Source organism: Coloeus monedula (assembly GCF_965178545.1).
Source record: "Coloeus monedula genome assembly, chromosome: 4".
In the NCBI taxonomy this organism is placed as follows: Eukaryota; Metazoa; Chordata; class Aves; order Passeriformes; family Corvidae; genus Coloeus; species Coloeus monedula.
Window position 1 is genome coordinate 37960118 of NC_138784.1, and position 15520 is coordinate 37975637.

At 36.7% G+C, this 15520-nt stretch overlaps 1 protein-coding gene across 2 annotated transcripts in view; it reads right to left on the reverse strand.

The window, feature by feature from the left end:
* NAV3 (neuron navigator 3) overlaps nucleotides 1–15520 on the reverse strand; it is a gene marked incomplete at both ends in the record, with an annotated part of 256615 nt that overhangs the window by 39566 nt on the left and 201529 nt on the right. For both annotated transcript variants that reach the window (XM_082281105.1, XM_082281104.1), the window contains 4 exons: nucleotides 2775–2827; nucleotides 5212–5400; nucleotides 7217–7377; nucleotides 9710–9751. In XM_082281105.1, the coding sequence (XP_082137231.1) occupies nucleotides 2775–2827; nucleotides 5212–5400; nucleotides 7217–7377; nucleotides 9710–9751 (445 nt within the window). The remainder of the gene's footprint in view (nucleotides 1–2774; nucleotides 2828–5211; nucleotides 5401–7216; nucleotides 7378–9709; nucleotides 9752–15520) is intronic.

The window sequence follows — 15520 nt, forward strand, 5'->3', positions numbered from 1 at the left end:
CTGAGACCATTGTAACCCAGGACTCAGCCATTGTTCCAATAGGCTCTAAAAGGAAAAAATCCTTTTTCTCACTCTACTTCTCCATCATATGCATGCATCCCATCCTTGCAAGGATGATTTTTTCTTTTTTTTGAAGCCTTAGAATGTTAAGGTACAAATGATACGTCCTTACACAGCCCCTCTGAGCGTGGTTTAGCACAATCAATGAAGCCTATGGAGTCAAAGTGTAGCTAATGCTGAGAGTCAGTGTGAGAAATTGGCAATTAACTAAATATGTGAAAATTTAATTGTTTCACCTACTGAGCAAGGAGGAGATTAAAACAGGAGACAACCTATTATAATTTTTTCAATTACTCAGAGAGCTAAATGTAGTCACTGGCAAAACTGAATCAATTTTCTACATCTGCTTACATGGTATATGCTTCTGTGAAACAAAATGGATGTCTCTGTACATGCATATCTCTACAAGCTAGATTCCCAGTCTATGCAAGTTAAGTCCTGAATACCCAAATCCAAGTCAAGAAGAAAGGCAATATATACAGAAAATAGTAGTGAATGAAGAACTTCTGTGTCATTGTATTATTCAATGGCAGAAAATAAGGAAATGTCTTTTGAATCTCATATTCTAATTCCCAAAGAAACAATCTTCAGAGAATAATTTGAAGATTTTCAAGTATTCTCTGGTAATTATACATAAAGGTATTGATCTTTATTTAGTACTTTGTCTGAATTTCACCAGTGATTAGCCACAGAAAACCACCAGCACTAAGGCTTAAGAAAATGCTCAAGAAATCTGATAAATACATTTGATTGAGATACCCTTGTGAGGCTATCCCATTGCTCTCTTCATTCAGCTGATGTGATACTGAGTGTTAAACTTTTCATGTTTCTATACTCCAGTTGTGCATCATCTTTTGATTAATTGTTGCAAAGTTTAAACTTTTTTCACAGAGGAATCAAGCGGAAGAAATTCAGATTAAAAATCTTTCCAAAAAGTCAATCCTAGTAATTTTGTGATACTAATTTCTTTACGGCCCTTTGCAGATTTTTCTGCAACTTCTATTATCTTGCCTACATAATCCATTACTTAAGGAGTGGGGCTCAGCTGCAGTGTGAATTCACAGTCAGAAGACATCATAGTATGAACCTGGGTAAACAGTTTAAAGTTTGTGCAGAAAAAATACTATTCTTTACTATCATGGGGTTTAGTTACTATTTCCAAGATACTCTGTTGAAAGATAACAGGTTATATAAATAGTAAGTAATTGCTACATTACGCAATATCAGAGCACAGGTATTTCAGACTTACTGGGTGCTGAAGGCACCCCGTGTCACTTTATAAACTGATTTTTTTCATCTATCAGTTTCATACCGTTCTTCTAAAATTTTACATTAAAGCTTGAATTATACTTTTTGACACACCTTCCCATGCAAACTGATCATAGTGTCTCATAGACAGGGAAATAGTTCTGAAGATTTTTTCAACCACCAAAACATAAGTGAGAAACTTAACTCTGAATGTTAGTCACGCCTCATGTGCAGCAGTCTGTAGATACATTCTACACCTCCCACCTTCCCTCCCCTCCCCCTCTTCGAAATAATTCAGGACTGGTCTGGGCTGGAATGACTTGCAACTTGCACTTTAAGGCCTGTAAAAACTTAAGGCATGTGTACCTGATGTTTTAGATATGCCCTTGTATGAACCTTTTTATGATTAAACAGAACTTTGAGAGGCAGGACTGTGCATGGATGCAGCATACGTTTCAAGCTAACACGAGTTTAGCATTGAGACAGAGCTACCATGTGCTACAGATGCATCAAACTGCATGGGCTTGGTATTCCTAGGCAAGAACTAGTGCTGGCTGCAGGTAGAGCAGTCCACCTCTGGAGTGTCAGCTCACACTATTCAACACCTGGACATATGGAGAGGGCATGGACTGTTCATGAATGCCTGGGATGAAAGCAGGTAAGTGGGCTGCTCTCCTGTGAAAAGGGGCTACTGCAGCGTGTAATTGTAGTTAGTGAGGAGATTGCAAAGCAACTGTTGTGTGTCAGCAAGGGAATGTCCAAACATGTTTAACTGCTCCCCTATGGGTGATTTCTTATCAGTAGAACAACCGAAGAAATAAATTATGCAAAATATATTAAAAAAACCCGCTTAAGTTAAAAAAAACCTCAAGAAACAGCAATAAAATAGGGGAAAAAAATCAAACCCAGAACAACTTCTGGAGATAGAAATAAATATTACTTGATCTAATTAATGTAAGACTAAAATTTTATAAAGTTATTCTTCTCTTTGTAAATATCATCTAAATGCTGTCACTTGAGAGAAAAATCAGTAGACAGTTAAACTGCAAATTGTATCTCCCTTACCCTAAAGCAATCTTGTGGTTTTCAAGAAGTTTACCTCAAGCAGTGCCAGGATATAAATACTTTTCTAAATTGTGCACTAGCTGAAAGTAAGTAAATGCCTCTAAATGGTCAACTACAATAGCATAATGATCCCCACAGAAGAGACACTCTTAGACCATTACCTTCTTTTTAGCTTTCAAAATGTATACTGGGTGATTTCAAACAGTTACAAGCAATTCACATAAAAAGATGAAAATACTGTTTTCTAAAATAGCATGTAGTAGTACAAAGCTGAAAATAAATATTCCTACTTTATTGCAGTAAAGTTCTAATTCTTCTGGATCTCCAAGTATTGAATTTTTCATGAACAATGAACAAGAACAGAGGCAAGCAGAACTTTTTTCTACAATGTCAATACTCACCGTGGAGTAGAGAGAGGATGTGCTGGAGACAAGTGATAATGAGGACCCGTGTACTTTAAAAAAAGGAAAATAAGATGAAATATTGATGAAAGCATAGAACTTCCCCCATGTGGCTCAATAAGTAAACAGATTTTTAAGATGAGAACCAATTTTCCACAAAGAGCAATTATGAGTTATCAGTATAGAATAGCTATTGATAGATATCCCTGCATTTAGAAAGATTGTCCTATACAGAAAAAACATTTTCCTGTATATGGGGCAGGTGAGTGAGCCAATGACATTTCTTATTATTATCAGCAAACCAAGCAGCCCTTTTGTTGCTTTGACAAGAAATCACTTGATAAATACACTCTTTAGAAAAACCAGAAATCGAGCTGTTTATATACCAGCCCTAAGCTGAGCAAATGATTTTAGTAAGAGACTATGCTTAGGAAAACAGTTCACATTCCGTGGGGTGAGCTCCCAAGTTTTTCTCAGCAATGCTGACCTGTGTAGTTGTAGTCCATGGGAAGTGGTAACTGTGAGATGTAGTGCCATATTTCCCCTAATTCTCAGTGGAGTCAACGTCAAGAGCATCGAGTGAATGTTGCAGGGCTGCACTTTAAGAAATGGGGTTCCTGGCCTATCTGGAAATGGCAAATGAAGACTAAAACTGTAAAAAAATTGGCCCTTTCTGCTCCTGAGGAAGGCTATACCCACAGAAAATGTTAAAGAAGATTTATTTCATTACCTCTCTTTATTTTTGTTTCACGTGAAGTTTTTTGGATATTTATAATCTGCCAGGGTTTGGTAAAAAAATTATTTTGCTTTAATAGCTACCTGGCATCAGTATACAAAATCCAGACACTACAAGAATACTTGCATTAGCCAAATGGACTTTAAATCTAGTTTAGTATTCTTAGAGATGTGGTACACTGACAATTGAAATTCAGCGTCTTCCAAAGTATGTTTGGTTTTCAGTCTCTGGTTTAAATGCCTCAGCTAAACTCCAATTCTGCATTCATACACAGTGGCTCTATGCATTACCTCACTTGTTTAACTTTACCCTTCCTCCAAGCTCCTATCTTAAAATACATTTGACCTTCTAACAGCATCATTCCATGTTAATCTCTAATGACTGTAAACTACTGAAAACTGTTTATTACTGCTGCATTGACTTTCATTTACTCAGGTTGATCAGGTTATCCACTCCAGCTGGATATGAAACATAACCAATGGAAAAACTTTCATTAAAGCCACTGGTGACCCATTACTGAAATTCTACATTTAACACCTCTTTTTCTATGCATAAATTTGCTTTATTTTCTCTATTATTCTTCCAGTGTTTCCTTTGATAATTCTGTTCCTCAGCAAAGAGTCTGTAGCCAGCTCTGTCCTTGAATTACGTGATATTCTTCTGTGCAGCCAGCCATCTGTGCTGACATCTCACAGCTTGAGTTGTCCTGCACCCTACTGCTAGTATTACATACCCAGATGTCTGCCTGATAGATCATCTAAAATACAGTAAAAGGAATCAAAAAGTATAAGTATTATTTTGTCTGTTGTTTTATATAGGACTTTTATTTCCCCCCTTTTATATCATAACTGTGAGCTTTGGGAATAAGGCAAGACTTTTTTTATTTGCCTATTATAAAGATAATTTATATTGTCATCACTTAGCAGTAAAGAAGATGTTATAGAATGAATTCCATGGAATTTCAATTGTCTTTTTTTGTTTAATTAAAGGGTGTAAGAACTTTTCACTCATAGGAATTCTTCAAATAATCAGATTTACCAGAAATGTTAGTCAGAAAAAAATGTTACAGTTGGGAGTTGTCAGGGGCTCTGTAGATGTAAAAGAGAAAAACCCAAAACCAAACCAAAAGATATTCACCAAGTTCCAGATGTTGCAGATAGCATTAAAGGAAGCAGACAGTAATAATCCACATAAAGTAGTGAGCTCAGTTTAAATTACAGAATTTAAATACAGAAATTCATGATGTTTGCTATAGGAAGCTGTAGGAAAGTGGGAGGATGAAATTACTACAAAAGAAAGGAGATGCTAAGTAGCACTGATGTTTGGGGAAAAAAAAGAAAGCACAGAAGTAGGACTAAGAAATCAGAGAAACACAATAGTCAAGGTACATTCAGTCATTCCGGATTCAGAGGCAAAAAGAATAATTTTCCAAGAATGGCTTCCTTTCCTCCAAAATTTCTGACAGAGGACTTGTACATGTATGAGATACACAGCATTGCATATTACTGGGTGAAAGGAATATCTTCCATGTTTAAGGATATGGAAGACTTGTGAGAGAAACTCAACAGTATTAATAAAACTTCACAGAATCATTTAAGTTTCTGTGGTGTGGGGTGCAGAAGAAATATTTTAAAATTTTACTATGCTTTGGACATCTATTTTGGGGCATGTTTGCTGATCTAAGTAGTTCCTCAGTCTTACCTTCTTCCATGCTGTCCCTGAATGAACCTGAATGACTGATCGCTCGTGGTCTCTCCTCCAAGGATGTAGCACTACCACACAGTTGGGAGTCATCATAGAGATCAAAGGAAGTGTCCTGTGCAGGGATGCTGTTTGAACGCATCATGCTGGGTCCAGGAAGGTTAAACTGTGATAGGTTGGTTGGACTCACTGGAATACAAAGCTTTATTAATGAAGCACATTTCCATTAAGGGAATTTTGGTTCTTCATAAAATTGTAATGTAGGACTAGCATGGTTAGGTGGACTTCATGCTGTTGAGGAAATGAAAGGCTTTTATTCCTACATTTAAAGCCACAACAAAAAGGTGAAGCAGATGACCTCAAAGGAGCTGGAGCTGGATGAGATTAATCCTGTAAAACAATGTCTGAACACCCTTTGGCAGCCCAAGACAGAAAATCAAGGGAGGAGATTCAAAAGTTAAAAAGGAATAAGAGGACATAAGTATTTTTATAAGCAGCTCTTCTAATTAATCAGTATCTGTATTTTATTGTTATGTATCTGTATTACTGGTGACTGTTAAGACCAAAGTTTATTTCCATATGCAAGACATTTATCCTTTGATTTTCAGGAGCACCTACCACCATATTAGGTTAAAAATTCCTACACAGGCCTCAGTGGAATCTCATCCGAATAAATAGGTGTAGTCAGTCATGGTTGAAATCAAGAACAGCATTGATGAACCTGTTTTAAGCTTTTGCAAAGTTTTTTGCCAGTAGGAAGGAAAGCGGGGCTGTGGTTCCCCTGGACTACACAATCTCAATGCCTAGAAAAAAAAGCTGTCTAGCCAAATTCAGCCTCAGTGTTTGGACTTTTATTTTAGATCGTGCAAGATCTTCTCTAAATTATAAACTACCAGACCACCTGTGTTGTGACAGCAAATTATTCCACAGGGCTACTAAAATGTAAAAAAGGAAAGGACAATGAAAACAAAAATTAAACTCCATGATCTTATTGCTCTCTATTGTGAGTTCACAAGAACTATGAACAAAAATAAAAGGAGATAATTGTAAGCAGAAAATAATACAGTGGAAAACCACTGCTAACAAAGAGCTGTATCTAAAACTACAGGAGGAAAATTCAAAGCAGAGGCTTGTTTAGCCAGGATCCAATTTCATTTTTAAGAGTATTTTAGTCCAACTTCTATTTCCGTGTGTAATAAAGACCAACATGTGTATGTCTGATTAAATTTCTTTTGAGTGGTCATAGCCTATAGATGCCATAAGTTGCGACAGAGTGATGAAGTGTTAATGCTTTAAAGGATGTTACTAATTCCTCAGTAAGGCTCTAAACCATATAAAGCTCATTGTGAACCTAGGTATGTGTCAAGTGCAGTGCAGGTTAAGTGGTTTCTATTCAGCATTTAAGAAAAAAATAAAATTATCAAAGAAACCAAACTTGTGTTGGATTAATTTGAAACAAGATTCAGAATAATGAAATCTAAACCTTGGCCTGTAATCAAATAAAACTGCAATGTGACTCACATCCCAAAATACTGTATTGCATTCAAGATTAGGATTTAGGTTGGGCCCAGTGCAGTTACAGCCAGGTCCAGCTACCGAAACACATTAAAAAGGTCTATCTCAAAGCAAATCTGTATGTAGAAAAAATGCAATGCTTAGTTTCTGACATTCACTAAAATCACTGGAAAGAAACTTACTGACTGTGAAATCTAAAAGATGAGTAGCTTTGAATTAGAAGCTAATTTCCAGCTCTACCTCCCATTTTTTTCTCCTTGGTCAAGTCATAAAGAATCTGTGATTTTTTTTCTCTGTGAAAAATATGTGGTGCCTTGGCCCACTGCATTAACAACACCGTTGAGTTTCCCCTCACTAGTGCGATAACACAATATGGTGATGAAGATCTTAAAAATAAACTACCTAGTCTGGCAGACTAAGAAATATGTACAGTTGAATTTTATGGTTGTATTATAGAGGGGGAGAAACAGTGAAGGGAAACAGCATTTACCGAGGTTGGAAAAGTGGTATTTTCCAGTTGCAGATGAAGACATAGCTGAAGGAGAAACAAGCGGAGACTGACTGCCAGTGTCCTGCAGGCCTCCAGTTGAATGGGAGCGTAGCCATTCCTTGCCTTCCTCCTGACTTGTCTGCCGGGATGATGGTGTATATCTGAAAAACCACAGCTGACATGCTCAAGACAATGACAAGGTGATGTCTTGGAAAGAAACAGCTGTCACATAAATACCCTTCACCAGTTAGATAGAACAAATCCCTTGGAAAACATCAAGGCTAGTCAAGTGATTGTCACCAGAGATTTTAACAAGGTACACTTTACCACTGGGTTACAACAGAAAATGTACAGGACTTGAACCCCCTTTACTCTTCATCCCCCTCCCCAGAACAGCATTCCCTTCTTTGGAAGAGATGGAATGATAAACCATAGCAGACAGACAACTGAGCTGACAGAAAAGGACTTCAAAGCTATAGGAAGTGTACAGGCTGATGCAAAAGCTTGGAAGCTGTATGATTAGGATGGGGAATGGACAGAATAGAAGCCAAGGAATGTTAGTAGCCACTTATGAAATGACATCTGTCACAGATCATGTGGGCAATTGATTAGATGACAGGAGTGAAACAGATCAACAACTCTGAAAAAGGAGTTTGCATTGGTAACGACAGCTAGTTATAGTAATATGGACATGGTCTGCTACTCTGAATGCTACCTGGCATTGTGTCTGGCCCCAAACTGAGGGGAGGAAAAGGGACAGGAAAAATACACAATTATCAGAAACAAGTTCTCTGGAAGGAAGAAGTTTGGCAATCAAATAATTCATCAACTGCTTCCTATGGTAAGCCAATAAAACAAGCGCAATGTGACATGTGGGCTAAGAGGGAGAACTGGTAACTCACTGGTCCAGCCTCTCTTGGCTGAGCTGGAAAAAGGGCAATTCTGGCAGTGATTAAACATTAGTATGTGCAGGTGGTGTGGGTCTTAATCAAGAGTTTTTTTCAGCAATGTCTGCAATAGCCTGCTTCATTCAATCTCCTGCTGAGAAATGAGCACCTTCTTCACTACTGTCATGAGCCATCAGTGTTCCCCAAAACAGCAGAGCAGAAAGGGCTTTTGATATCCTGGCTTCAGGCTTGTGAGGCACAAGTGTTTCTGCTTAGAGAGAAGATTAAATGAACATGTAAATTCTTCTGTTGTGCTTGGGGTTTTGTACAATATTTTATAGCAGTAAACTATCTTGTCCTTATTAAATATTTACTTCCTTTCGCCTTTCAAAAAGGCAGCTATGATCTTTGCCTATAAATGTGGTAGAGAACGGAGTTACTGAATGGTTATCAGATTGGAAGGATGACAAAATGAGAATTGAGGATCTGAGTTTTGGACAGGGATCTCTGCACATTAAATCAAACTGACTTTTTTTTTCTGGCCTAACTGATCATTCTTATATGCCTATAAGCAGTTTTCCCACTCCAGTTCACTTTCAGCTTTCAGCCACCATTACAGTTGTTTATCCACAAACCTCGATCATCCCATTGTGTCTTTGTAGGGTCCACATTATGCCTTTAATGTCTTCCACCTCTCTCGTTCTCTCCAAATCCAAAGTGACTGTTTTGCAATAGTAGGAAATTTGACTAAATTCTTTTTAAGGAACAACTAGTGCAAAAGGTGCTTTTTAGTGACAACAGTTTAGCACTATCTTAAAATTTCATAAATATTTATTCATAACTCATGAGATTTAACTGTGTCATTTCAGTTATTGGAAAGCTGCAGTGTGTCTGTGTGCATGCACATATATCCTTTCTCGCCAAATCTTTTTCCTGGACTGGGGAGATGGGCTTCCACACCTGATGAGACCAGCCAGGTTTCCTGTATGATCCACTCTTTAACCACGGAGGAGAGAAGAGGGTGGATAAATTCTGTTTTCTGTGATGAAGACAGAATTTAGTGAAGAGTTAGTAGCAAAGGTGGACTCAGTATTGCTGGATAAGGACCAAGAATACTGTCTGGAGCAGGACTCATTTCATACTTACAAACCTTGGATAACAAAATTAGTATTTTCTAGCCCTACCCTTTAATAGCCCTCCAGTTCAAATTGCATGAATCTTTGCATGAGTTCAAGTCAGATCCACCCCTAAACCTTGTTTTTCTCCATAATGTTTTCTATAATTAGTCCTATTGAATTGCATAAATATCTTGTTCTGTCTCTTTTAGCTCTCCAGGATTCAATGCCTTTTAAGATTCATTGCATAAGGAAATGATCCTTAAAAGTATTTACTTTCCATGATATATCTTGAAAGAAAATGTATTCCTGAGGCAGATGTGGAAAGAAAAAGTCCATTGTTAAAATTTACATTTTCTGGTTTGAATCTAAATTCCGAGAACTCTGTTGCAAACAGGATCAACGGAAGAATAAAGAAAAGTAAAGGCAGTGTAGAAAAGGTTACAGGAAAAGAGAGAAGCAGCAGTCATGCTCAAAAAATATATATATACCTTAATCCCTTTTTGGGTAGTGTATTTCTGTCAAGCTGCATGCTGTTAAAACAAAAAAAATCCCTAAGGACATACAGTAAACAGGACTGTTCAGAATAACAAATTTTAAAGCTTTAGGTTTGTGTGCATAACAGAAGGTCATTTAATGCTTTTTAATATAACTTTCATGATAAATCCCTTACTCATTTGGAGGGAACAATAGGACATGGACTGCTGGAGATTCATTTTTCATCTAGACATGCTCTGGGCTGGGTCAATAGTAATTTGGAGACTGTCCAGGTCAGAAAGAAGTGCTTCTTTACCATTTCTAACTTTCCTACAGCTTTGCTCTGCAATCTGTGTGAGAATCATATGGTCACAGTATGAATCTTTATTTTTCACGGTTGCCTATGATAAGCCAATAGATTTCCAAAAGGAATGAAGGTTGTGGCACCTGCTAAGAGGCAGCATGGCCTTGCCAGAAGCCAAATGACATCTCTGTGTGTAGAAATATGTGCTAAACATACAGACTCTTGACTTTCTGTTGTTGAGGGTCTCACATAGTAAGGCGATGGTGGGGACAATGAAAAGTGGCACCAGAGCAATGCTGTTCTATATTCTTGCACACATAGTGTCAGAGTGACTGATTACCCAAAAACTATGGCTGGAGTTTTCCTTATTTAAACTCCATCACTAGAAGGGCACCCACTAGCCTTCCTTCCAAGTGTTATTTGGGAATTTCACCATAAGGTCTTGGAAAATCAGTCTCTGCCTGGTGTGAGTTGAATTGGTTACCATCAAGTAAGTATTGCAAGGTTTTCTCCCTTTAGTACATAACTTAGTGTCACCATATGGATTAAATGGCAAAAATGGCTTTTGAAAGCTTCTGTATTACATATCATAATCACACCTCTGAGAGCAGCAGTAACTTAGGACCCTTGCTACCCAAGAAATACCCTTATTAGAGGTGTTTCCTATCGTGTTGGGGATGATGGGAGTCCTACTGTCATGTATCCTTGATCCAAGTAGATAAAGGCAGTAAAAACACTGTTGGCATGGACAATTCATTACTATCAGGGCTTGGACTAATGGAAGCAAACTCTTCTTACCACCAGGAAGTTTTATAGACAATTTTACTAGTTTAATAAAGAGCCTTGTTCTGCATGCGGAGAAAGCAAATGGAAGGAGAAAATTAGCAGGATTTCAGCACAGGTCCAGTTATCATGGTCCATGTGAGAGTAGTCCCATGTCAGACAGAGAACTGCATTTTCAGCATTTTGCTCCCCACATAGCTAACAGGACCAAGAATGGTTGGCAAAAAACCAACATAAATTTGAATGAATGAATGATTCAATTTTTTTTCTTCAGAGAGAAAAACGGGGCCATGATGTTCTTTTATGTACTTGTATGCACCTCTAAATTTCAAGATGAATAAACATGATCGTAACACCAGTTTCTTATGCAAACACTTAAAAATCTGTATGAACTATGTATTTTCCAATATTACTTTAACTTGGAGATATATGTATTTTAAAGTAATCTATAGCACATAATATAAAAATAAAGGAGTCAGTGCTCCTTTAAAGCAATCCACAAGCCAAAAGTTATGCCAGTCGTTTAAGAAGGCAAAGAGTGACCATAGGATTTTCTGAAAATCTTTTGAATTCAGATGATCAAATGAAATAGGGATGAATATTCCTCAACATAAGCATAGAGTTATTGCAACTGCAGTAGAGTGAGTGTAGCAAACACCCATTCTGTGTTTTTAAAATACTAAAGCTTACAAAGATGCTCCTAGATTTCAGATAATTGTATTAAACCATTAAGCACAGTCTCATGTAACTGTTACTTCAGACCAATAACTTCTCTAATCTTTTTAATATCTGGAATCATTCATCCACCAAAAGCTGGGTTCATTCCTTCCACAGAAACTGGACTTTTGGTAAACAGAACTGAATTTACCTCAGATCTGTAAAGTTGATAATGATAATAAAGACAGTCCTTTCCTGAAAGAAGCAATGCGTACATGGACAAATACCAATATAAAGTGAGGATGAGAATATCATAGTATTCTGGTATTTTCCTTTGCCTTGTAAATTGGAAAAAGCAATCTTGCAGAAAGATGAATGAAGACATAGGCTGAAGTTACCACGCCCACAGTATCTCATTCTTTTTTGTTTATTTTGCACTGCTGAAACTGACTGCAACTTCTAAGGGGGAAATTACAGAAAGCCTTACATCCCTCATTTTCCTACCTGCCGTTGGTGAGGAGGTTGCCGTGGGAAAGGGTCATAATAGCATACCCTCGAGCTACATCTAACTCTTTCACAGCTGTTAGGCAATAAAACAAATTATTGCAAGCTAAGAAACAACTAGAGAGCTCCATGACAGGCTGGACCAAGCTGATACAGGTCTTACAAACTAGTTTCTACAAAAGGCAAGACATACAAGAAAATCTGATACATGATGCACTGTTTCACACCTTAAAACCACAACCATCAATTATGATGGTAATTTAAAATAATTGAAAGTCTTGAAGGGCCTAAGTAGATTTCAATGGACTTTCACAACCCTCAAAACAAAACATTCTTTTAAAGCAAACTGGAGCAAGCCAGTCATGTAACTAGAAACCACTTCCACCCTGCTAATCTTAAAATGCAGCTATTACTGCTGATCAGACCAGTGTTTATTTCTGTATTTCTGCATTTTTATGCCTTCCTTGCTGTGTCATTCAGATCAAGCAGAAGTCACAAATTTGCAATGCCCAACAGCAATTAAGGGTTTGAAAGAACTACTGGTGATGTGTCCACCTGGAAAATTTTACAACTTGACCCCAGAAGATGTTTTTATTTTATAGTATAAGTACCTGTATGATTTATTTCAATCCCTCTAAGTTGTAGTAAGGTAAAATACAAGTGTTCGCCCACATAGGGAGCTACACTGCTATGACAGCAGAATTAGACTTTTCTAAATATTGCTAGCGCAAAACCAGCAAAAGGCCTGAGAGAGATGCAAAACCTGCTTTCTTTCTGAAAAAGAAAATATTTTGTTAGCTTTTACCAAGCCTATTTTCTGGTTGTTACAATGCAATAGAATTTCATTGAATGACGCAAAATTTGGCGGGACTAAACTTCGACACTCCACTCCAGGAGTTGTCAGGCAGCTCTGGGTTGATGTCATACCATCGCTCAGTGGGTAGCCTGAAAACTGGGCAACATCTGATCATCCCTGGAGGGACAGGTGGGCAAATATAGCAGAGACCTTGCAGATTTGCTGCGTCCATGAAAGGTGACTTTTTCTGGAGGCAGTCAAGGGCTACTTTCCTTCATAGAAAACGTAGATGTACCCTGAAATTTTGTTCTCGTTTTCTGTGTTCTTTCCAGCTGCATTAAATCTTTCTTAAAACTTGATGTCCCAAAGTCTCAAGTTAAAGCCTTAATGTGAAAAAGTAGAATGGGATAGCTACTTTCTAAGACTTACATGCAATATTTTCATTTTCAAAATGCTTTGTCCCAATGGCACTACAACTCTGTACACATGTTCTGCAGAATAGCCTCAGTAATTTCCATTTTGTATCTATGCAAATCTATCCTGCCCTGTTATATCCCTTCAGAATAATAAGCCTTTGATCACACGTCTTCAGTAACTCTTTACCGACTATTCAAGCACCTTTATTTTCCCCATTTGCTTATGAGAGTGTTATTTGGAATAGCACTTAAAGCTTTAGTAAGTTCAGCATTTTTATTGCATTTACTATTTTTCCTCTATTCAGAGTGCTTGTTTTCCTACAAATTAATTAAATTAGTCTTATTTAAAAGGCTGTTAATGACTAATCCCATGTTATCTGTTACTTAAACTATTTTGTTTAATGTCTTCTGTATCTTTACAGGCAAAGTGGCCTTCCTGTAATCTCCTCGCCCTCCATCCCAGCTCTCCTCCTCACTCCTTCCTCAGCACAGACCCTTTGAAAATTCTTCTCCAGTTCTAATTACTGCAGGTTTTTCAGGCTGTGTCTGAAGCAGGGAAATGAAAAGTTCATCAGGACAGTACACCAAAGATATTTTTAACCTTTTCATTTCTTCTTAGTATGTTTGCCATTATTGATATTTATCCATCAAATTACAGCTAATGCTTCAATGAAACACACACATATTTTTTTATCATCTATCATTAACTCTCTCTTCTATTTCAGTTTTTCCTACACTTACTCTGCACAGACTTTACGTTGCTTGCTAGTTGTACCTCATTGTGCACTTTGGTCTTTCTGATTTTGTCTCCACCTTATATTAGTATATCTGATTATAAGGACTGCTGACTCAGTCTTTTGCAAGCTCTAGGGTGACTGAAGAAAAAGCAAAAACCTCCTTGCAGACAATTTTTAATGCTACCCTATGCTATAATTAGTATTGCCAAAGGTATTTCAAATATAATCTGAGTTTACAAAGGAAAAAGGACATAGTCTGCTGCCAAGCATATCTGCCTCCAACATTGCAAATCAGTGGTTTTTTTGTGAAAAAATACTTTGTTACGTGTACGTTTTAATGCATAAAAGAGTTTAGAAACTCAGCAGTTATATCAGACCTTTCAGAAAAATCAAACTGCAAAAACCCTGTTGGGACTATAATTCAAGAAATGACACCGTTTACTCTAGCTACATGTATTTGTTTTGAGGCCAGATCAACATGAACAATGGCTCTCTCTGGACTCAATCATAATATCCCCATATGGACAAATATGAAACTTAAAAATATTGCCAATGGCAAAGTATTTGGAACCACTGAAATTGAGTCACTGAAAAAATACATAAAGTATTAGTAGTGGGGGTTGCTCAGGAGCTTATGCCAAGCCATTAATATTTGAAATGTGATGTTTAAGATCCTGTGCATAAATATAATTTTTGGCATAAATTCATACTCTTCCATATCATTCTATTGACCTCACCATCCATATATGTAGCAGAGAAGGATTTTGTAAACTTAGTATTAATAATTAATCTTTTAAGAAATATTGTCACATTCAGTTCATAGTACACAAATGCAAATTCCTATTTAAAAATTAAAGGCACAGTGCAAACTACAAATTGCTCATGTATCAGTGTATTTTTAACTACTGTATTTTTAACAATACTATGTATTGTTAGTGTACATTATATTGGGACACATATATGTTTTATAATTATTCAAATAAATAATAGAACAGATTAGTATATAATAGTAATATAATTTGCAATTATATTAGTAAGAGGTGTGATTTTTAGCTGATATAGTAATACTTCTGAATGTAACATAAGAAAATGAAACCTGTGTAAAGTTTCCATCTAGAGTTCTCAAAGTTTTAATTATGGGGTTTTTTTTAATGCTGGTTCACTGAAAGTTAATTCCTTCTATGGAAAGGATGGGTATTGAAAAATCTCTGAGTTTATATAAAGGGCAAAAAAATCTTGACATTGTGTATTAAATGTCTTTTATCCTTAAAATGTTTGTGTTGTTAAACAACTAATTAGTTTTAAAATATTTCTGACTGATTCGGTATAATTTTCTTTTTTGAGCCAAAGGCTAATGAAATATTTAATATTGATTTTGCAGTCCCCGTGTGAGATAAGAGTTTCACTGTCAAATCCTGAAAATTTTCATGGGAAGCGGAAGTTACTTAGTACCTAGCAAAGATTACTTTTTTCTCTCCTGCAAAAGTCAAATAAATATTCCAGAAAAAAAAAAAAAAAAAAAAAAGGAAAGAAAAGAAAAGAAAAGAAAAGAAAAGAAAAAAATTTTGGTTCAACTGTGCCAGGCTAGTTGCACATTCTCATAATGTAACTTAAATGGTAAAAAATCT